The following is a 23,962-nucleotide window of genomic DNA, read 5'->3' on the forward strand; positions in this document are numbered from 1 at the left end:
CTACACCCAATGTGGGACAGAACTGACAACCCTCAGATCAAGAGTTGCATGCTCTTCTGACTAAGCCAGCCAGGTCATTTATTTCTAAAGGCCCTGTACTTCAGTGACTCTCAAACCTGTATGTGCATCAAACTCCTTTGGAGCTTAGGGAAAATACTTAAAAATCTCATCACAGCCTGGGGCTAGGGGAAATGAAGAGATGCTGGTCAAAGGGTAGACCTCCAGTTGTATGAGGATCTAATGTTCTGGGGACCTAGTGTACATCATAGTGACTACAGTTAACAGTACTGTAAATGTATACTTGAAAGTTGCTATCAGAGTAGATTTTAAATGTTCTCATCTCACCCTAACAAAAATGGTAATTAGGTGAAGGATGTTAACCTTATTGTGATGAACATCTCAAATATTTGTATCCAGTCCTCATACCATATACCTTAAACTTACACAATGTCAGTTTTGCTCAGTAAAGAAGAAAAAGTCTCACCACAGAAATCGGGGTGGAACCAGAATGCTATCTTGTAGTTATGTTGGTTCATGTTATTTTGCCCACTACATCAAGTAGAAATTCCTCATCTTAGGTTCACCATAATCTGGTTCTTTGCCATCATCTCTTTTTTCAAAACTAGCCCCTTTATTCACATTTTATTCCACTTCTGCACACAGCAGTTCCAGAAATTGTCATTCTGCCTTTCTGTAACCTATTCTGTGTTCCTTACAGGTACATCCTGAAGATATCAAAGGGGAAAGTAATGTGAAAAAATCACGTAACTGTAACAAACAAGCAAAAAAGCACTATACAAATATAAGCTGTTAGATTGTTTCTAATGGCTGATAAAATATCGTCAAAGAAAAGTGCTTCCATAAAAGTTTTATTTATCCCCACAACAACCCTGTGAGGTAGGGTGATCAGGGCATTTGAAGATGAGAAAACTAAGTCTACATTACTTGTTCACGGCTATACTGCATAGTAAATATGTAGAAATTAAACTGAGATTTTTAAATATCCATGACTTTTATATTGATTCACATGGAAAAAGGCAGAGAGAATATTAACTCCCCCCTACCTTAATGCCAAAAGGACAATGCCTTGAAAAATCCCATTTCAAAAGATGAAAGTAGTATTTCATTGCTTATTTCTACAAAGATTTATAAAATAAAAAAATAGTGAAATATTTTACAATTAATATATATAATGGTCTCATTCAGGGATGTCCTTCAGCTGTATATATGATCAACTATTCCAAGTGCTAGAAATGCAAACTCTTAAAAAGTAGGAGATAAGAATGACAATGAGCAGTAGCCTCAATCTTCTTTATTATTCCTCCATGTATCTTGAGTAAGTTCTGTGAAATCTGGTCCCGGTTTAAAAAAAAACTACCAGAGATGTCTGGTAAACTTTATTTTAGTTGCCTACTCTCAAACACCGTCACATTATTTAAAACAGTGATTTCCCAAAGCTGGCTATTAGAATCACCTGGAGGTCTTTAAAAAAAAAAAAAAACCACACACACACACACACAAAACTCTCAGGCCCCACTCTAGATCCATCCAGACAGTTTCGCAGGGGGTTAGGCTTTTGGAATCTGTATTTCTTAAGCTCTTCAGAACGATTCTAATGGTCAGGTTTGGGAAACACTGATGTATTTTAAAATACTAATATCAAAACCATAAAGTAAATAAGTATAAACTTGCTGCTCTCTTCTCCCCTTTCTAAAAATTTCTCAAAACACATTATACCCCCAGAACTCTTGCCTCTGAGCAAGTAATTTCAATTCAAGATACAGAGAAACATTTTATAAAAATGTATCCTAGTGAGTGAGACTTGGATTCCCATAATAATTTAAGTGGCATTTGAATATAAGATACTGAGTTTTGTGGTTCTTATTCTGAAAATTTTAGATGTGTTTTATATAGGTTCCTAGCAGGCTTTCAACTTGGGAAGATATGAGAAGTAATGACATAATCAAGCATATCAGCACTGAAAAAATACTATACTCAAATATAGCTCATGAGAGGAATAAGAAAGTGAATGAATGACAACCTAAGGCCTTTTGGCCCATACATTTTTGTTCCCAGTCCACTCTTCCCCTATAAGGGGAAATAAAATAAACATTCTTTCCTAGTTGCTTGGCATAGTTATTCAGTGGGTAACTATTAACTAAGTTAATTTAGATACACAAGATTAAAAGAGATAACAAATAAATACCTAGGAAGACAAAGAGAAGTCAGTTCAGAAAACCTTAACTAGCTAATGATGTGGTATATAACACCATCGTGTTAGTACAATTAAATGAAGGCTTCAGTGTCCTTTACATTTCAGCTTTATGTGACTGACACAAGATGTGGAAGAGATCTGATCCTTATGAAGAATTCTGTGCTCGCTGTAAAGATTTGTAGGAATAATGACATGCTTTCTTCATTGATGAGATGAAGTCTCTTTTTCAGGCAAGTTGACTGAACAAAACAATGAAAACAAACTTCTTTAGAAGGCTGAATAAAAGTAATTATCTAGCTGAAAAAGTCATTGGCCAAAGATAACTTTTTTAAACCATTCTATGTTTAACACTTAAAAAAACAAACAAACAAAAAAAGCCAACAACAACAACAACAACCAAACAAACCAGAAAAACCAGAGAAATATAAAAAAAAACAATGTACACATCCATTTTCACTGACAGGTACAAGAAAATAGCCATTTATAGAAGTTACAATGCTTTCAACAGCTCCCTCCCCCCCAATTTTGGGAAACAAGATAAAGCCATCGGGTAAATAAATATACATACTAGCTAATATAAAACAATTATGGTTTCAAATTGTTACCAACTCTTTAAGACTCAAGAAGAAATATGGTGATATAAATCTGATTAGGGCTACATATATTACACAGAATTAAAAAACACAACTGATTTAAACATCCTAACAATAATACAAATATTTAAAAGAATGTCTTAAAAGCCAGACATTTATCACTGGAAATATCACAATTATAATATGTACTTCAGATATGTTAATGTGTATATAGGTCACTTTTGCTGTGTCTTATCAGGTATGCAACTCTCCTGCATTTCCTACAGTCAGTTTTTAAGAGTTCATGTTTCCTGTGTGAATTGAAGGAGCTGGGCACATCTCAATTCACAAAATAAACACCTCCGCTTAACTAAATGGAAGTGTGTTTAAGATAACATTTACCAAAAGATAAAAGAAAATTAGGGGTAATGAGAGGACAAAACATGTTAAAGTAGAAGGAAGCTGGATAATTGTCTCTTTATAAGTTATTTTAAATTTTATATTAACAAATTTAAAATGACCCAAATTAAGTAATGAAGAAAAATAAATTGGTCTCGAAAAATTTTCTCAGGTCATATAAAATTTCCCTTTATTCCTTTACAGAATCTTGTTATGCTAGATTCCTTTGTCAGTTGACTTAAAGAACTCTCCTAGCATGGGACTGAAAACAGTTTACCATTAGTAAGAGAACTAAAAGTTGGTGTTTATTTAAAGTGCCCACAGGCACAACAACAGTACAGGTGCTTACATTTCCCTTTAACTCATGGGAAAGCCCTTTGAGACTGTGTTTGCTTAATCAGAAAAGCTTTCAGCAATTATAATGCACGCTGAAAACTTAGATCTTCTTGTACAGGTTTAGGGTTTTACTGTTTGAGCATAAAAAGGGGAGCAAGGAGAAATGTAACTAGGTTCACAATTTTGAGCAAGAGCGTATGTAAAGGTAACGTATGTACATTTTATTTCAAGAAAGACAGAAGACAAACAGCATAAAGATGCCCAGATGCCCTAAAGATAAATACATTTCAAAGATTCTCATTAAAATGAATCTGGAGTATTTTTCCTGCAAGCAAAATACCTTTCTTTAAATTAAAACAAAAACAAACCAAAACAAATTAAAAAAAAAAAAAAAAAAACAGTATTCTGAATTGCAAATGCGTTTGCTTTTTTTTTTTTGCAGAAAATCTGCCATGATTATTTTTTTTTAATGAATAAGGATTTTCCACAAAACAGGCTTGCTCTACATGCTAGATTTTTTAAACAGTTCAGTGACACAATATGCTAACTACATACACAACAGATAATATAGTAAGAAAACACTCAACCTGATGAAAAGTTAAAATCTTCATTAATACACTGAAAATTGACATAACTCATGCCTTTAAAATCAAAAATACAAAAATTAAATGTTTTCCTAAAAAGATTTCCTTATTTTAAGGATTCATTTGAAAATGAAGCTGCATGTAATTTGTACAATAAGTTGTACAAGTAAACAGGTAATATACATAAAAAATTAAGTGACATACTCCTCAATTATCAGTTGTCCACCTTTAATTTCCAATACTGTACTTTCTTAACAAGCATACAAAATATCAAACTTCTCTTTAGAAAAAGTGCCGTTCTTTGACATCCTTTACACAAAAACAGTCTGAGCCTGTGGCATGTTAATGCAGTCGAGAGGCAAAGCATACTAACTTTTACAAATTCTACCTTCCATAAAAAGCCTCCCGAAAAGGAGATTACACGCCACTATAAAAATATCAACCTCTTGTGGTAGCTGCATTAGAGAACCAAGGCTTGAAGACTATTTTCATATAGCATAGAAAACCACTATGAGAGCATATTAACTGCATTGGTGGCTTGGGAGTTTACTGTGCCACAGGATTATGCATAGCTACTGTAAGGTACCAAGACTGTTACACAGAGTTTTAAATTGATTGTAACCAAGAGCATAACAGAGGTACTACCAGCCCATGCAAAATAACTAAAAATACTGAGTCACTGTGCTGAATACTTCATTCCTGGAGAAAACCAAAGGCAGCAGTAACCAAATCAAGCCCAACAGGTGACCAAACTCATTCTCCTCAAAGATTGGTGAGCACAGTGAAGTCTGAGGTATACCTTTATCCGTTAAATCCGTGTGCCATTGCAAGATATTACCATTTGGGGAACACATGCCATCACAATGGTTTAAATCTTTTGAATATTAGTCATTCATATATTCTTATCTACCCAGTCCTTTGATTTTTTTTAAAAGATTTCACCTACAGAATATTACAGAAACAAAATATAAATGCATGTCTTTCTAAATGAAACTTACATGGACTAAAAGTAGAGAATATTTTTAAACAAATATACAATATGCAGGCAGACAAAGCAGGAAAACGGCCATTCAAATGTATAATAAAAAACTAAAAACTGACTATTTCCAGAAAACTAGGAAGCGCCTCAACTAAAAGGAATGCATAATGAAAATCTAATCTAATACAGGTCAAAAATGTAAAAAGGTTATAAACCTTAACAGGAAAAATAAAACAACTTTTACTGGCCATTCCTGTTGAAATGAGAATCTTAAAGTAACAGAAAAGTGGCTACAAACCCACTTAGAGCACCAAACAGAGAGAAAATAAAAGTCCATTTTCATCTCTGTTATTATCATAAAATCCTGTGTGACTACAGGTCAAACTGCTGGTGGCAGAAACAGAATTCTTTATAAACTGCAGATGTCCTGTACATAAAAAAATTTCACCGGAGTTGCACTAGTTCTAAAGACTCTTCTGTTTTAGCCTACCTACTGTATGTATTCAATCTGAGATAAAGTCTCTTTCTGTAACCCTTGATTATTATTGGGCACCAAAGATAAGAAAAGCAAGACGGGGTACAAAAATGCAAAATTTCAACAGTAATGGCAATGTTTTTGTCTTAGTCCAAAAGGGTCCTGCATTCTCTCCCCCTTCAGTGATTTGACAAGTCTTTGTACTTAATCTGGGGGCAGCAAATCATGCAAGCGAAATCTGTCTCTGATGTGAGGTCGAACATCTTCATTCTGTGTGGAGAAAAAGACATTTTAAAAGCCATGTAAAAATATGATTCCGTAACACTGTGAACATTCTTCCTTTGCAGAGAAAATATATCACTATTTATTTCACTTTGTTTGCCAAATATAAAGATACTACACACAAGCAGTTAACTTAGAATTAAATTTAGATTAAAAGAACTGTCATTAAAGTTTTAATTCTGTAAAGAACAATTATGCACTAAGAGGCAAAACCAAAAGACTGGTAAAAGTGTTAAGCCACTGAATTCTACTTTATTTATTAGGAAAAAATAACACCAGAATAAAGTTTCAGTAGCACAAGCATTAATTCTAGACCTGAACTATGAAAGCAAAGTGAAATCAATTTAATACTGTTAGTGACCTCATAAGCAGCAGCCCAGTGAAAATAAAAACATTCAACCTGCAAATTATTAAATACTGAGAAGCATGATTTTGATATAGTTTACAAGGTTAGAAAATGCTTGTAATCCTTTTCAATTTTTTTTGCCCTAATCTCATACCAAGTTGGCTTTAAAAGTCAGTGCACATAAAGTAATTAAAAAGATTTACTTCAATAGAGTTGAGGCAACAAGTGCAAAACACAACAAGATAAATAAGATACTTACCAGTTCTACAAGCTTCTCCAGAAATGGAATCAATTTTAGGAGTTCATTGTCATTTTTATCCATAAACCAGCTTTCTATAGGGATTCCATTAGATAGCTAAAATAATAAATAAGTAATTAAATCCTTTTTATTACATTTTGCATACTTTATAAAAACTTAAAAGAAATAACAGATACTTAAGTACACAGTGATCTGCAGAAGTTATGTGAAAAGGAATGCCATCAGTTTATGGTTGTTACTTCTGACGATTCAATAGTGCAAGAAACAGATGTTAAGGGATACATCAAAGCCCAATTGGTTTTTCAGCTTAAGGTCTTAATATACATGAAACTAAACAAGAAAGATCCATTGAAACAAGTTTTGCAATTACGTAATTAAAAATATTACTTTATGGATTAAAAAAATAGTTACTATTAGTCTATGCTAGGCACTGTGAGAGGGGTGTTGCCAATGTAAACACTATCAGAAAGCCTATATACTTTTACACAGGGACTGTGTGACATTCATTGTTCTATTTCCAACAAATAGCAGGATAACCTGAAACGGCAGGAACGTAACAAATTGATGCAATGGTATTTCACTGAAGAGAAGTTTAAAAATGAGAATTCAAACCACATTTTATAGTAAATAATCTCTAGGTTATCTTTAATATTAATGCAGAATACTATATTTAAGATGGTAGATAAATGAAATTACTTTATCCAGGAACCAATATGAAATTCTTAAATATATTTCAAAATGTGACCAATGACCTAAATTGAACACATTTCAATACCATATGCAGTTTTCCCCATTTTTCTTTTTTCATCTTTTTACTGTTTACTTTTCACTTGTTCTTTCTACACCCAACCCAATTTCCACCATTCCTACTCTGCACTGATTTACTGTAAAGGAAATCTCAGACCTATCACACGAACACATCCATAATGTAATACATATCTTGCTGGGTGTCTGGGTGGCTCAGTTGGTTGAGCTTCCGACTCTTGATTTCGGCTCAGGTCATAATCTCAAAGTTTGTTAGTTCAAGCCCCTCATCGGGCTCTGCACTAACAGCGTGGATCCTGCTTGGGAGTCTCTCACTCTGCCCCTCCCTAGCTTTCACACAGACATTTGCTCTCAAAAGTAATAAATAAACATTTAAAAAAAAAAAAAAAGAAAAATAAGGGGCGCCTGGGTGGCTCAGTCAGCTAAACTTCCAACTTTGGCTCAGGTCATGATTTCATGGTTCATGAGTACGATCCCCATATCAGGCTTGGTGCTGACATACTGATTTAACAACTGATAAGAATGCTATTAACTGATGTACAGCTTATAATCTCTTCTTATCCAGAATTATTACTCAGATTTTTATCTATGTTTTCATTTATTTAAAAGAAAAATGTCCACAAGATATATAGCAATTTGGCATTTCTAATTCTAAAAGATAACACTAAAAAGGGAAATTCCACCAGTGAAAATTCTGTTCTCCTATTACATTCTGTTTGGCAGCTTTTGTTCTCATTGTATTTTTTTTTTTCCAATCTCATTTTGTTTAGCAACCCTCTCTTCATACCTGATATGCAAAGGCTTGTGGTGAGTTGTCAATTATTATAGTCTTTGAAAGATCTCTTCCAAGGATATTTAAGTCCTTTATATAATTTCCTTGTACACAAACACAATGTTCACGGAAAAGCCGATGCCTAAACATAAAAATAAAAAGAAATTAACTTAAAAAAAACTCCAAAAAGTATAACACATACTGAAACATACACACATACCACAGGCTTTACAGTTTTAGCCTTATTTTCTCTCACAAAGGAAATTCAAATACAAATGTGGGCCTAAGCTTTGGGCTACAGTTTTACTTTAAAAAATGTTAGCAATTATTGAAACCTTACAACCAAATATTACCATGCCTTTAAGAACTTTGGCTTATCCCAAAATGTTATATTAAATTATAAAGAGGGATTAAAAACTCTGTAAATTGTTTTTGTAATTTATTTACCCAGGAAAGCTCAGTTCAGATGCAGCATCTGGTTGTGTCATCGAGGTCCTGCTTTTTAACCAATTTTCCAGATGGTTGACTGAGGCACAAGGAGGTCAAGTGACTTGCCCAAGGTCACACAGTAAGTCAGTGGTTAGCCCCTCATTGGAACCCAGGATCCTCCTGGCTCCCAGTCCTTTGCTCTAACCAGAAGACCACACAGCCTCCCTATCCCTGTACATGCCAGAATAGAAAATATAAGAAGGAATGTTTCTGTGTTGGCATTTTCAAAAATGTTTTTAGTTTCCCTTATAGTTTTTGAGAAAAGCTGTGGAGGCCAAAACGAATGTTTATTCCATCACTTCATACTTTTCCCAAACACCCATCTTCCTTTTAATTTCGTGTGAGTGTGTATATGAGTATTTGAAAAACAAGGATTGAATGAAATGATGAATTCAGATTTAAGTATTACAAATGTAAACTGATGTTTCACCAATGATAGATACTTAACTGAAAAATGGTGTACCACTAAAAGCGATTGAAGGTCTTATAATACTTATATACTGTCATAATTACATAATCTCATTTAGCACTCAACATGTAAGTCTTGGAATATTACTAATAGTTAATACTGGCCACCCTGAAATACTCCATTTGCATACATTAGTAATTTGATAGTTTGGCTTCCTTGTGTCTTAATCCCACTAAACAATTTTTCAGCAGCTAGGGCCTACTTATATATACCTTTATTTTTAATTATGGAATTTCAAGAAAAGGGCATTTTCCACCAACAAAACTGGCCATAGCTCTAACAACAACAAAACTCAACCTTAAAAACATCAGTCCTGGTGATGATGACAGAGTTTTCCAACCAGAAGAAATGCAGTAGAAACAGTTCTCTCCCCCCCTTTCTATAAAGAATACTTTAAATCAAATGATCATCTACCACTGTATGGTTTAAAGACTGTTCTACTTTGAAAAGGTAAGACCAGACAAAAGAATTTAAGTCCTGGATGGGCCTATAAAAGATTCCATTTTTATCTGTACAAACATTTACATGTGAGGAAACTAGACAGGCAGGTGCAGCAGGTACACGCAAGTCACTACTGATGTTTCTTTGCCAATAGTAGCAAACTCACCCAAGACAGGAGACAAATGAACATGTATGTGGATATAAATGATTACTGTAAATAAATTACACTAAAATCCCTCCAGTTATTCAGGAGCCTGAGAGTCAATAGCAGGCATTTGCAGTTTTAGAAAGGAACTACTCTTGCCGGTCATCAGATTGGCATTTGGAATCATGAGACTCAGATCACAGGAATTTGAGTGTACCTTATCTTCAACATAGCACTCTAATGCAATACACTGTTCAAAAAGCTCCTCCTGTTTTAAATTATTCAAATACTAGATACAAAAACTAGATAAAACAAATTTAAACTCTCAATGTGTAGGTTTATAAATGTAGTTTAAATGAAGGGTGTTAATTTGTAACATTATAATTCCATGACTATGATTTGTTCCCTAGTAAAATGAAAGAAAGCTCTAAAAGAGAACAGAAATCTTTAGAATGAAGTCATCAAAACAAAATCATTTGTGTACTTTTGTTAAAGTTAGATAAAATAAGCATGCATTATACCTTTATGAAGAGAAAAAAAATTTTCATTTGTGTGTCTAATGTTTGCTTATATTGGAAGCTAAAATGGGAAGTGACAACAAGGACAAATTTTGCTCCTTTAGATTAAAAAAAAACAAAAAACATAGTTCTATTTACAAGAAAGCAAATCCCCTAAACGTGGACATCAGAAAAAGTCTTTTAACATAGTTGTAACCACTCTATAACAAAGGTACTATTAACAGTAGAAATTAGGACTTTCCACTAAAAAAATATGGGAAAAAGTATTCAAGAAAATGAATTCCTGGCTATTAAAGCTTTTATGAACCTTTTCTGGCATCTCTCTCAGCATTCTCGGTTAAAAAAAAACAACATAGATTAACTCTGTCATCTTAGAGGATGCAGCAAGACTGCTGGCAGTCTTAGTATTTCATTTCTGTTGACAGAAATAATGGAACTGATTTTTAAACTGTTTTAAGATTACCCGAGGCACTCCCACCTAACCAGGAACACACTGCATCTGCTGGCTCAGGACACACACAAGGAAGTGAGTCCAGATCGGGTAACTTGAGTGACTAAACCAACTGCAATTTCCAATTAGATTCATGTAATGTTTTCTTTCCATGGAAGAGAAATTTGCTCTTGAAAAAAGCAAAAGAGTTTAATTTATCCTTTCTGTTAAAATTAACCTTTATTTTCTATGCCATTAAAAAGGTGACATAACATGCATTATCTCAGAGACATAAGGAAGTGAAAACATCATGCACACAGTGAAAAATTCCACATACCCCCAATCTCCCCCCAGTCCCCAAAGAAGTGAGGATACAGATGTAACAGTGAATAAATACATTTGATCTTTGTATCCTTTAAAGAACGTCTGTCTGAAGTTAATATCATTAGGAACTCTTAAAGAGTTTGGGGGCTTTAAAAAGTTCGTTTTCACCATTCAACACAACAAATCTCTATATATGCGGCCAACTGAAAATGGCCATGAAAATTAAATAGAATCATAGTAATTTCATAGATCAGTGTGACAGACATTTCTACTATTTCTTAATTAAATTTACCTGACCAGTTGCTTTTTAGGGTCTAGTATGTTCAGTAACTTGTCTGCATACACCTTCTTAGAAGCAGTAAAAAGAATGATCTACAAATTCAGGGGAAAAGAAGTAATCATTATACATGATCTAAATATGGGTACTATATTGAATAAAATAAAAATACTTATGTAATTAGCTTAAGCATGTTTACCTCATACATCTGAGACATTCGCTCCAGGAATTCCCTGAAGAATGGTCTTAATCTCACGTAAACCTAAAGAAATAACAAAAATAAGCTTCAGTAAATAAACCTATAAAATAGAAACAACTTATTTATAAGATATGCTGTGTTCTAACTTTGGATATAATTTAAAAGTTCATATTTTAAAGTAATAGAAAAGTATACTAAGTACCACTCAGCCAAATATATTTCACATACCAAATACCACTTAAAACAATCTTTTGGTAGGGTAACAATAATTATTGGTGATGTCACTTCTTAATAGTTAAATTGCAGCATACAATATGATAGTACTTTGTGGAATATAATTTTAATAAACATTTCAACTAAAAATGAAAGGTTTCCCTTTGAGATTTTGATCCACCAATCTGCTCCATCTTCCAGCCAGGTAGCATCCATCCAATTATTAGGCAGGCTGTGTGTCCACCTCTAGCTGACCTGTCTCAATGACCTTCCTCTATACTCAGAATTTCTTCTCAACAATCACCTGCTAAGAATACCTTTATTTTAAATCTCTATTAGGTAAATAATGTTCAAGAAAGAGATGTCTGGATTGGTGGGTTTTACATAACTGGAATTTTTCAGAATTCAATCTTGTTCTACATTTACTGATTCAGATGTGGCATCTAAATTAGCACTACTGGGTTACTTGAGATTGAAAATATAATAAGGCACACCAGTTATCAAAACCGACTGGCAATATCAGGAAAAACTACAGTACCCAAAGAACTGCCTTATATACGTTATTTCCTTATTTCTGTGTCTATCTTCTTGCCTACATTTAATGTAGCTCTTACTCCAATTTTCAAAAAGCACAGAATTATAAGCCATGAGCAACTACTAAAACTGACATACAAAAGATTTTAAATTGTTTTCATTTTGTGACAACACTTTATAAAAAGAAAACTTTATACTCAAAGGTGATTATTACCTCCAAACACCATGAACAACAAATATATATAGAACACCTATGCACCAGATTCACTGGATTAAGATTAAAAACAAACAACAACAAAACAAAACACTAGTGGCAAAAAACTCAAAATCTAGGCTTCATGAAATTTAATTCTGTCGTAAACACACATCCACACAAAAATGCCCTCATGATAAAAATCCAGTTCTGGGAATGTTTCAGGGCAGAAAAAGGAAATCATGCAAAGGATTCTAGGAGGTAGCGACCATGTACTACCAATCTTTATAGTTTCCAAAGCCCAAAAGGCGTAAGACAATACTACATATATAGTAAGTGCTTGAGAAAAAAAAATACATTGAGTAATGAAATCCACTCAAAGCCAAGCAATATAAACAAAACAAATAAAGAAAAGCAAGCATATATGACTATATAAGGAAAACTATCAAGTTTCCTTAAAAACTGATCACTTGTAGAAGACAAATTGTGAGTGATAATAATATCATTCTACCCCTACCTCCAGGCTAGAATGATAAAGCTTACTTCTTTTTAATCCTATTAGGCATTTTATCTCAATTTCTTGGCTAATCAAAAACAAAGTAAGCCATATACCCCTACCACTAAGTCAAATAAAAATAAATCCTCAGTGTCCAATCACGATCATTTAGAATGAGGCCCAAGAAATTTAACTAGAGCTGCTCTTCTAATTAATTTTGACATTTTCATCTTAACATTTGGTATACCCTGTAACCAACCCATGTAACTGATGGATTGCCTTAAATAGAAATATCATTTTTTATTAACTATGGGTCTTTTCAAAATAGATTTGTGATGATTAAGAAAACAATTTAGTCAATACTTCTTTTCTGATTACCTCATCTCAAGGATGATAAACTATGAACCATCAGAGCCTTTTGTTTGTTGCTAAGAAAGTTTACCGTTCACATACATTTAATTAAACAATATGTTATTTTTGCATTTATGTAAATGATTTCATTTGGTCTCAATATCCCTGTTATCACTTGCTCCACATTATAAGCTAAGGAAGGCCTCTGTAATTTGGGATTTGCTTCCTCTGAACCCTAACACACTTCCATTTCAGAGGAATACTTCTATGTAAACAGTATTATCCAAGCATAGTAAGTGGAACACTATACAAAGGTGACATTTCCAACTTCTTATACATGACTTCCATATTAAATCAAAACTGTAACTTCATTATACATTGTACTTACTACTTGACCATTCTTAATATAAAAATACATCTTAAAACATTACTTTCAAAATGTACTTGTTTACAGGGGATGAAAAAAAGGTAGTACTGAAGATGGGGGAATATATTGCTAAATTATTTCCTTACCATGAGAATAGAATAATTGTTGGCTGTAAAAGTTCCTATCCCCAAAACAGATTCACTATTTGAACAGGAAGGTCATTCAGGATTAAAATATATACACAGAAATTAATGTGGTTAGTGGGAAAGAGAATATAGAAAGGTACAAAATAACAGTGAGCAGAGGTGGAGGTTCTGCTATGTGCTACAAAGGTAAAATCTCAGAAAGAAAAATAGAAATGGAGACACAAGGCCAGCATGGTCTAAGCCATTTGGATGGATATATTAAAGCATAAATATATAAAAGTCAAACACTAAGTACTGTCTAGTAGGAAACAGAACAATTGTTAAGGTATATATAATACAAAGAGACTATGATCACTTATTATGTTAGGTCACAGAGATATAGAAATGTACAAATGCACAGAGGCATGCCTCCAAAATGCTTCAAAATCTATTCCACAGATGCTCATAATTATATTTTTCTTCTCCTTTCTCATAACAAAGATTCTTGTCCTGAGCTGCCTATTTCCCTTTTTCCACATTCTTTCCCTACTTAGTATTTCACCAACAACCATCCTTCTTCAAACCTGTAACTTTTCAAAATCATATAGTCTCCCAAATGTAAGATTAGGCTAAAAGTTTCACTTCAGTCTGGTATACATATGTCCCTCCAAATATACAGCAATTATTCTATCTACCCTACAAATAGTTTTAATCAATCACTAAACAATATGCATTTTTAAGAAGTCAAAACTTTAAAAATAATGCAGAATGTTACAAAGAAACAATTACTGTATAAAAATACCATACCCAAAGATATGTCTTAAAGAGCACTGACTACCCAAAGATAGGGATTTATGAATATGTTCATTATATAAAACTTTAAAAATAAAATCTACCAGAAATACCTGCAAAACTGTGATAATGGAACTAATCTTATATGATCTTATAGATTGATTTTACTAAAGTTTAAATTTTATATAGAAAAAGCAATGTGTATAACAGAAAATATTACATTACATCAAGATTCCTTGAGATGAACAAATACCTGATGGCCTGTACTTTCTTTAGTGTTAAGACAATGACAATGTCCTGTAATTGTGTATGTAGATAATCCTACCAGGCCATAATGGTTAATAAAACTGAATTTAATAAAAGCAGTCACCAAAATAGCAATCTAGTTATAAAATGATTATAAATATTTTGTGGTAGCCTGTCTAAATTCAAATTCATGACTAAATATTCAGTGTCAAGCTATATATACTGAATAATCTCTATTTGTTTACCAAACCTTATCTAATTTCATAGGTAATTTCACTTTTTAAAGAAATTTCATATATAACTTTAACAACATGAATGAAGCAGCAGAAGAAGAAAAAGGAGGAGAACAAGGAGGAGGAGGAGGAGGAGGAGATGGAGGAGGAGGAGGAGGAGGAAGAGAAAACCCCCAAAGCAGCTTCACTTTGTGGGCAACTGAATAAGGAAGAAACAAAAACAAAAAACTCTTACATGTAAATTTTTTTAAGAAAAAGTATTTCTAAATAGTTTTCAGCACAGATAATATAACCTTAACATATTCAAAAAGAAACATCTTTTAATAGTTATTCCATGATATCTTTTGAATTTATTGCTATACTGATACAGGTTTATTTTTATTAAAAAAATTTTTTTAAGTAATCTCTATGCCCATCATGGAGCTCAAACTCATGACCCCAAGATCAAGAGTCACATGCTCTACTGACTGAGGCAGCCAGGAGCCACATATTGATATAGGTTCAAAAAAAAAAACCCCACAAAAAACAGTCAATTCTGTGGGACTCCTCCACTTACGAGTATGGCACCCTTTAAATAAAAAGATGATTGGTAAATGCTATTTACTTAATCAGCAGTAAGACTTTTTTTTTTTTAATTTTGAGAGACAGAGAGAGAGAGAGTGCCCATGTGCACGTGGGGGAGGGGCAGAAAGAGAGGGAGGGAGAGAGAATCCTAAGCAGGCACTGCACTACCAGCACAGAGCCTGATGCGGGGCTCAAATTCACTAACCATGTGATCATGGCCTGAGCCAAAATCAGACACTTAATTGACTGAGCCACACAGGCGCCCAAGTAAGACTTTAAGGCAGTAGAAAACCAATAATCCTGGGGAATGTGAAGAATGAGATGCTACATATAACTGAAAAATCTTACCATGAGTAGATAGATACCACAGGTATAACAAGTGACTGTCAATTTGTTAACCCTCCTGTGCACCTCAGTCTCCTCATACATAAAATGAGTAAAATAAGAGTACCTACCTCATAGGGTTGTTGTGAAGATTAAGTTAATACATGTAAAGCACCTAGAACAGTGCCTGGCACACGGAGAATGCCAACGACTATTACTTATCCACCTTATTATTAATCAGTCATAAGGAGAATAGCTGGAATGAGTATGATTCTATGGGACAGAACTGGGCAACCTAACTGAAAAAGAAAGCCCTACAGCTGCAATCTACACTTTTAGAAGAGAGAAAATAATCAGGAGTTCCATCAGTTGATAGCTTCGCTATTTAACTTAGTTAACACTTTCTTAGCATCAATACTAGAGCACAGAGACAAAACCCAAATCCTCTTCATAGAAAGAAGGTTGCTCAGGTAGGCCCTGCAGAGACCTCAACCTTATAACCCCCGGGTGACATTACAGTCATCCTTTGCTTAACACAATTCCAACAAGAGGTAGATGGCTGCTGGGGATAGAATTTGTAGGCAGATCAATCTGAAAATGAATAGGTAAATACTAAAACATCAAAATAAAAAATAATAAAATCAAAAATCCCCACACTAAAAACTTCTGCAAAACATTACACTAAGTAGAAATAAATTTGAAAAGGAATTTTCCTGTAGAGTCTACATGGGATAAAATGAAACTTAAGGTATCCATATACGTAAGTTTGCAATGAAGCATAATTTTCAAATAAAAATTGGCATATGTATATGTTTTATATATATAAACTATTGCTGATTTTATTTAAATAAAGTTTAATCATTTTAAAAGCAAAAAAAGGTCACTTTAGTAAAACAAAAAATGCTGCCTTTAATAACAAGCTCTAAACTGCCTAAATGATTTAATATGCTTAGTAATTAACTGTCATGTCTCCTAAATTTGCAGCACATTTTCAGCTGTTGAACAAGAATTTTCCATGCTTTTTTAAGGAACTGCCTCTAATTTTAAGATACATTTACAAAGAATACAAAGAGGTCCCCATGAAATATACTTTATCATCTTTGAGAGGCAGCTAACTATAGGTTTCAGTTCTTTCTTTTTTTAACCTAAAAAAATCAATAATGAATAATTACAATGAAAAAAAATAGACCAATGACTAGTTATACTTACTAATAAGGATAGGAAAGTTACCTTAAAATTACTTTTAATATTAACCTACAATTAGTTATCACAGTATTGTTCCCTACCAGCTAAAATATTACCTTAATCCTCAATACTAAGTGTCCATGAACCCCAAATGTTCTTTTTAAGGTATATTATAAACACTCCTTTTGTACAACAAAAATTATGCTTTATGAAGGTCAAAACAAAATGCCTCTTGGTTAATGTCAATTTAAGTCAGAGCTTGAGGGGAAGAAAAACTTGATTAGGTATTTACTACAAAACTCTTCCTTTACACGATTGCTTATTTCTCCATAAAGCAAAAATAATGCTGACTTTTCTAAGAAAGACTATACAGAAGAGATAGAAGCCACTGACTCTCTACTTTTCTTGTTCTGTGGGATAAAATATTTAAGATCCTTATGAAAATTATCCTAGGCTGTAAGGTTCCCAAGAAAAAAAACAAACTATAGTGATGGGGAAAAGTCTAAGCTTTGCTAAACGTGGGGTTTCCCGCCCACCTCTCCCCCCAACTTTTCCCATAAAAGCAACCTCTACTAATAAAACAAATCATCCTTTATCAAGTAGCTCCCTACAGATCCTATCTCTCCTTGAGTGCTTACCACAATCTGATTTCTGGACAGCTGACCCAAAGTTTGATGATTTTACTGATCTTCAGAAAGCCACTGACTGGCTAAAGTCTTATTGGTGAACAGAGTCAAAAATCAGATGCCCCTGCCATACTTTACAGAATGAGGAGTTGGACAGCACAGTTACGTTTGGCTGCACTGTGGTGAAACATATGAGGCATCTTCTTTTTGTCTTCAATTAGCCACGTTTGGGCTGAGTAGCTCTATTACATCTTCAAAAAACTGAGCTCCAGTTCTTGATGGAGATAGAGGAAGGTCATTGAGGAGGTGGTTCAGCTCAAGAGCTAAGTGAAAAATCTGTCTTTTGATTCAGTCCTGCTTGTGGATAGAAGTCATCTTCTGGATGGAAGAGGGAGTGAGATGACCTAGAGTCTTGAATTGGTGGATCTGCAGGAACAGAAACTAAATACAGTGGAGACCTCTTAACTGAGTAACACCACGAGATGGATTTCCTGACAATGTGTCAATATAAGCTAAATATAAAAATTAAATATGTGGATTGGAACTGATCATGCACTTGTTTTTCCAGGTATCAAATGCATCTGTACAATTCTAAGAATAAATAATGTTTTCCCAATAACTAACTGTAAAACACTTCATGGAAAAACAACCAATTTAAAGGGGAAAAAAAGACCCAAACAAAAATCCATACACTTTGCCTCTTTGAGTGCCATACCCTCACTTTAAAAACTCACTTTAAAGAATGACTTTTTCTCTCCATCTACACAAACTAAATCTCTCTACCCAAACAGTATTAGTAACACGTATCAAATTTTGAGTTGAATCTTTTAGTTTTTTTGAATCTCCCAGAGAAATGGAATTCAAATACACTCAAAATACTAAATTGAGGCTTGAATGATCTACCTGCTCAAAAATTGAGACTTGCATTAAGTAAGTTGAGTCCTACTTATCAATCAAAAGGAGAGTATATACCATGGAGTCAGGCAGTCTTTAAATGTGAATAGTGGTCACCTTAAATTTCCCTCAAACTTTCATCTGAAAAAAAAAACTAAGAAAGCCCACAACCAGATTATAGTGGATCTAGTTTTAAATTTCTCTATATATTAACAAGAATTTTGATGAACATTTGATTACTTACTTCCACTTAGAATTTGAGTATGTAAATTTACTGTATATACTCTCACAATTATTAGACCAAGGGTCAGCAAACTATGGCTTATGGGCCAAATACATCACTTATTTTTGTAAATAAAGTTTTACTGGGACAAAGCCATGTTTATTTGATTACATTCTTACTGTCTATGACTAGTTTCATGCTACAATGGCAAAAAAAAAAAAAATATTTGGAACAAAGACTACAGAACCTAAAATATTAAAAACTGGCCCTGTACAGGAAAAAGTTTGCCAACCCCGATATAGACGATTATTAAAACATATGTAAAACAATTTACACTTTAAACTGTTTTGAAAGAAAGAAAAAAAAAAAAGTAGATTTAAAATTAGATATAGGCCAACCATAACAAACTTACCACAAAAAGAAACCAAAAGCAAAGTAAGTCCCAAGAGGACACTTTATCTGGTGTTGATTCAGGTGAAGAATTTGATCCTATCTTAACATTACAATTTTATTTTTTAAGCATTTATACATAAATGCTATGGAACTGACATATTCAACAGTATACAGATAAATGCCATGGAACTGTTCATTTAAAAATGGTTTATGTTGTGAATTTCACTTCAATAAATTATTTTTTAAGAGTATATACAGTATTTTACAGGTTTCTAACCTTTAAGTGGGCCACATTATATTGCAGTGGTTAAATATGTAAGTTACATCTTACCTAATAATGTGGTTTCTCCAAAATCTCTTAGATCATCTCAGACCCTTGTGTATATTTCTTCTTTGCCAGTAGATGGAGACAACACCACTGAAAGTTTAAAAGACATCATTCCCTGTTTAAAGGGAGCTTGCTGGTCTGAAAACTGGGGGAACCCTAACCCAAGATTTCTTCAAAGTTATTTTTTAAAAAGCAGACAGAATGGCTATGCCAAAACCAGAAATCCAAAGGAATGTACCCAATATTAACTACGGACATCCTCAAAAATTTACTAAAGGGGGACTAAACTCTGTTTATGATGTAGTAACTAATAAATAATATTAAAATGCAATCATCCCTATAACTTGGAAGATTCAAACTTCCTGCTCACTGCTCCTAATTTAAGCTAGATCATTTATTTTTCAGCTTCAGAAAATTTAACTCAGAATATGAAAGAAAACGAGTTCTTTGAATTACATAAAGGTAGATGCAGTACATATATAGTTTTTCTAAGTATTAGTCATATGCACTGCTAGAAGCCTTTTATTCAAAATAAGACAACTATCCAGATCCACATAAAAATAATAAGAACTTTATTAAAAAGAAGAGAATTAAAGCAGAAATGGTGAAAGCAGCAAGAAAAAAATTCAACCTTATGATCACAATGAAAAGAAATGCTCATGAAAGAATCAAACTCCTCCAATTTCCAAGTTTATTTCACTATTAAAAATGACATACAGACCAAAACTATCTGCAAGAAATAAATTTCAAACCAGAAAGCTTAAGAAGTGATCCCAAAATAATTATTTAATATTTTTCAAATGACAACTTTCCTTTCCAAATTCAAAGCCTGAATGGAATTTTGAACAAAAAAAAACAAAGTAATCAAGCTAAAAAGACAAACCTATTAAGATACTGCTATACTATTTATATTTACCAGAAGACTCCTGTCCTTAACATGAACTAAACAAGAACAACCTATTTGGCAGAAAATGTCTTATTAAGAAAAAAGATTACCTTAAACCAAATAATAACCAGTTAAAAACGAATACAAAAATCTTAAAATCCCTTAGATTTATGTATAGTTTGCTCACTCTCTGATCAAAAATCAAAACTAAAATCAGGTTCCATAGAAGGGAAATGAATATAGTACTCAGATATTAGCATGCCTACAATGACTAACTAGGTTAAACTAGAACTGACATAACTGCTAAAGTAAATCCTCTTACGACTCATTACAAGATGAAGTCGGTAAAGTAAATCCTGAACCACAAACTTCTATTTAATTATGAAATTTTATGATTCCCAAAAGAGAGTAACTATCATGTGCTAAGAAAACTATACCCACATTCTAACTGCCTATTAAGAGCACATAAACAACCATAAACACCTTTTCATCATCCACATGGCAAATGTTCTGTGGCTTTATTTAATCCTTGGGTTGGCTTCCTCTTGACAAAGAACAAACTTTTTGACCTTTCCCAATCTTTCAACAACTAGTATGGATGAAGGTAACGCTAATTAAATAACAGCTGCCACCACAGAAAGGCACTTTGCAATTTTCAAAGTGTATTCATATATGTTAATTAATTCAAATTTTATGACAGGAAAATCTCAAACGTAAAGTAAAAGCTATGGCCAACAACATAATTCACAATGAAAGATAAATGATATTTGTATTTTGCACAGTTACCTGTCCATCAACACAGATGAGGGAGAAATGCTTTTACCCAGATTTTTAAAGCAATAACTGGAAATGTCCTAGAATTCTGTGATTGATATAAAGCAGATATACCAAACTGCAATCTACAGACCATATTACTACAAAAGGAAATAAAAATGACCAACAAGGAATGAGTTTTCTTTATACTAACTAGATTTTGGGGGAAAACACACACAAAAACAAAACACCAGGTGTTAACCTGGCAAGTTCTTCTTGGGGATCTATGATGTCAGTGCTTCTGCCTCCACCTGCTGGCAAACAGATTATGAAACTAGCAGAGATCACTGGGTTAAGAAAAGGTTCACGTTTTGGGTAACATTTAATGTTTTATGTAATTATTTAGCATGATGCTACTTTGTGTTAATAAATCAGTAATATATTGATGAAACTCATTAGGAAAAAAACACATTAAATTTTACACACACAAAATTACAAAAGATTTCTTGGTTCAGAACATTATCTAACAGGCCAAAAAAGAAGTTAAAAAATTTTTTTTAATTACCTGATAAATGACATCTTGGAAAAGGACTGGAAAAGTAAGTGCTGCATCTTCTAGCTCATTTAGACTACAGTGTACTAGTGTTTCATCCTTAAAATAAAAAACACATACTGAATAAACCAAGATACTAAAAGAAATTTCAAATGATAATTTTATGTACCCACGATCACCAAAAACATTTATTAAAGTACTCATTCATACATGGGATTTTATATTTATCATATTGCTGTGTGTGGCACAGCAATTTGGGATAGAATTTTCTAAGCCACTGGTTCTCACGTATGGTCCCTTGACCAGCAAGAAGTATCACCACCTTCTGGGTTAGAAAGGCAAATAACTAGTTAGAAATGCAAATTCTCCAGCTCCACTTATGATAATTCAAAAACTTCAGAAGGGGGTGAAGGAGAGAGGAGCTCAGCAATCCATATTTTAATAAACCCTTTATGTGACTTCAATGAATGCTCAAGTTTGAGAACCACTGCTCTGAGTTCTGCATTTGCCAACTTTCTGATAAGTATAATCCATACTCCTTTTATTTAACAAATAACAAATGAAAGTTTAGAATCTAATTATTTTTAAAATTACATATATTCTATTCACATAGCTCCTTATCCTTAAATCTTTTCTAAAGACTTTTATTTTATAAAATGGATGTCTTAGTATCTGTTGAATATGTTTCAGACATAAACATGATTTAACTAAATTAGCAGTCAATGAAGACTTGCCATCTTTGATCACCAAACTGTTTTCTCATTAGGAGGATAAGAAGGTGAGGATCATTCAATCTAAGATATGTGCAAATATTCATATTTCTTAAATACTGAATACAAATAGGAGGTCTATTTGTAGTTAAATGACAAAATGCTTTCTTTTAAAAAGCTGCCAGTGACTACCCCCAAAATTTTTCAATGCATTTAAAATGAATTAAAATGAAACACAAATGTTCATACCTTGTGATTCCACATCTTATTAGCTGGAGTGTTTCTTTTAACCTAAAGTTAACTCTGGGGAGGCAAAGAGCAAAAAATACTCTAGATATGCCTCATTTTCTTTTAATAGCATATCAGACTACACATTTCAAGGTACTGTCTTATCATCTTAAAAAAAAAAACCGGTATCCTCCTTCCTACAATTGAATAACTAATTCTACTACTTCATTTACACACTATCTAAATTTTGATCATTCTTCATTTACTTCTATAAAATTATTCATTTATGCTCAGCCAATTCCTAGCTTTCCTTCTCTATTTACCTTTAAACTGGATTAAAAATTACATGGTCAAACTTGCTATGATGACCATATCAACTCCTAACACAAAAATCTAGCAAAATCTTTTTCAGTTTTTCCACTAATTTGCACATCACATCTAAACTACTCATAATTAGTTTCAAAATTTCTCTCTTTATACTTATCCTCTAATAAATACCTTAATACTTAGGACCTCTGAATACCTCTCTTACACCTCTTTGGCTAGGCAAAGGCTAAGGTGGTGAACTCTCAAAAAAGAACTATACATCCTAGTTAAGATTTAAAATAATGATCTTTTCCTCAAGAAAAAATTTTATGAGAAGTAAACCACATCTCCAATTATAGGATACCAGTAACAAAGGCTAAATAATAAATTGTTTCCAGTATTATGTAAGAGGTAGATGTTCATTTTTCAAAGCTCTTTTGGTATCCTAAAACATAAATTTTTAATATACCAAGAAAACATATCAAAGGTTTTATTAGCATTCAGAGTTCATGCTTTGGGGAGTCTATTAATAAAGTTATTGATATTAGACAATACACAAAAATAAGAACAGGAAAAGAACTATAATCTTGCATAAAGTTAACTCATTGGGACACAGATAATATTTGGTCCTTCAGGGAAACATAATCCTAACCACGACCCCCTTCCCCGCCCCCCCCGCCCCCCACCGCCAAAAAAGGTGAAATCTAAGCATGAAATCAAATTATAATTTATTGGGAAATTTTTCAAAAAAGATCACAAGGGTTCCAGAAATATGGGGGAAAGAACCAATTTAAATACAAAAATGAAAGCCTAACTTATTTTCAAAGAGTACCTGATACCAACCAAATGTGGATCCTGGCATTATACTATACTTCAAATAAAAACATTTCAGAACATCTTGGACATGTTTAGTAAATGTGTAAGCCTATTCATTCAATTGTATCCTTTTAGTTATTTTCAGCTAGTATTTTAAAAAATAAATTTAACTTACTTGCCCTACCTCTATAGATAATATACTTACCAGGTCTAAAACTAGGGAGAATTCTGGTGTGCTTCTTGTTTTCAATGGAAGAGCAGGTTTCCTATTTAGTTGTTCTTCTGTCAGTGGTGGAACATGTTTGATGAAATAATACCTATAGATCAAATTTTTTTTAAAATCTCAA

The 23,962-nt window shown here is 33.1% G+C and overlaps 1 protein-coding gene across 5 annotated transcripts in view; it reads right to left on the reverse strand.

The window, feature by feature from the left end:
• Nucleotides 1–853: 853 nt before the first annotated feature.
• The window catches only part of CTDSPL2 (CTD small phosphatase like 2), an 83,266-nt gene continuing 60,157 nt past the window's right edge, over nt 854–23,962 (reverse strand). For 4 of the 5 annotated variants that reach the window (XM_011282844.4, XM_003987210.6, XM_019832530.3 and 1 more), the window contains exons 7-13: nt 23,821–23,932; nt 21,568–21,654; nt 11,277–11,339; nt 11,093–11,172; nt 8,000–8,126; nt 6,448–6,543; nt 854–5,830 (exon numbers count right to left, since the gene is read on the reverse strand). In XM_011282844.4, the coding sequence (XP_011281146.2) occupies nt 5,765–5,830; nt 6,448–6,543; nt 8,000–8,126; nt 11,093–11,172; nt 11,277–11,339; nt 21,568–21,654; nt 23,821–23,932 (631 nt within the window). In that variant the 3' untranslated portion in view covers nt 854–5,764. Of the gene's footprint in view, nt 5,831–6,447; nt 6,544–7,995; nt 8,127–8,431; nt 8,645–11,092; nt 11,173–11,276; nt 11,340–21,567; nt 21,655–23,820; nt 23,933–23,962 lie in introns of those variants that run through there. The other variant, XR_006599282.1, reaches the window with a different exon arrangement.

This window comes from Felis catus, chromosome B3 (genome assembly GCF_018350175.1).
Source record: "Felis catus isolate Fca126 chromosome B3, F.catus_Fca126_mat1.0, whole genome shotgun sequence".
NCBI classification, from domain to species: domain Eukaryota; kingdom Metazoa; phylum Chordata; class Mammalia; order Carnivora; family Felidae; genus Felis; species Felis catus.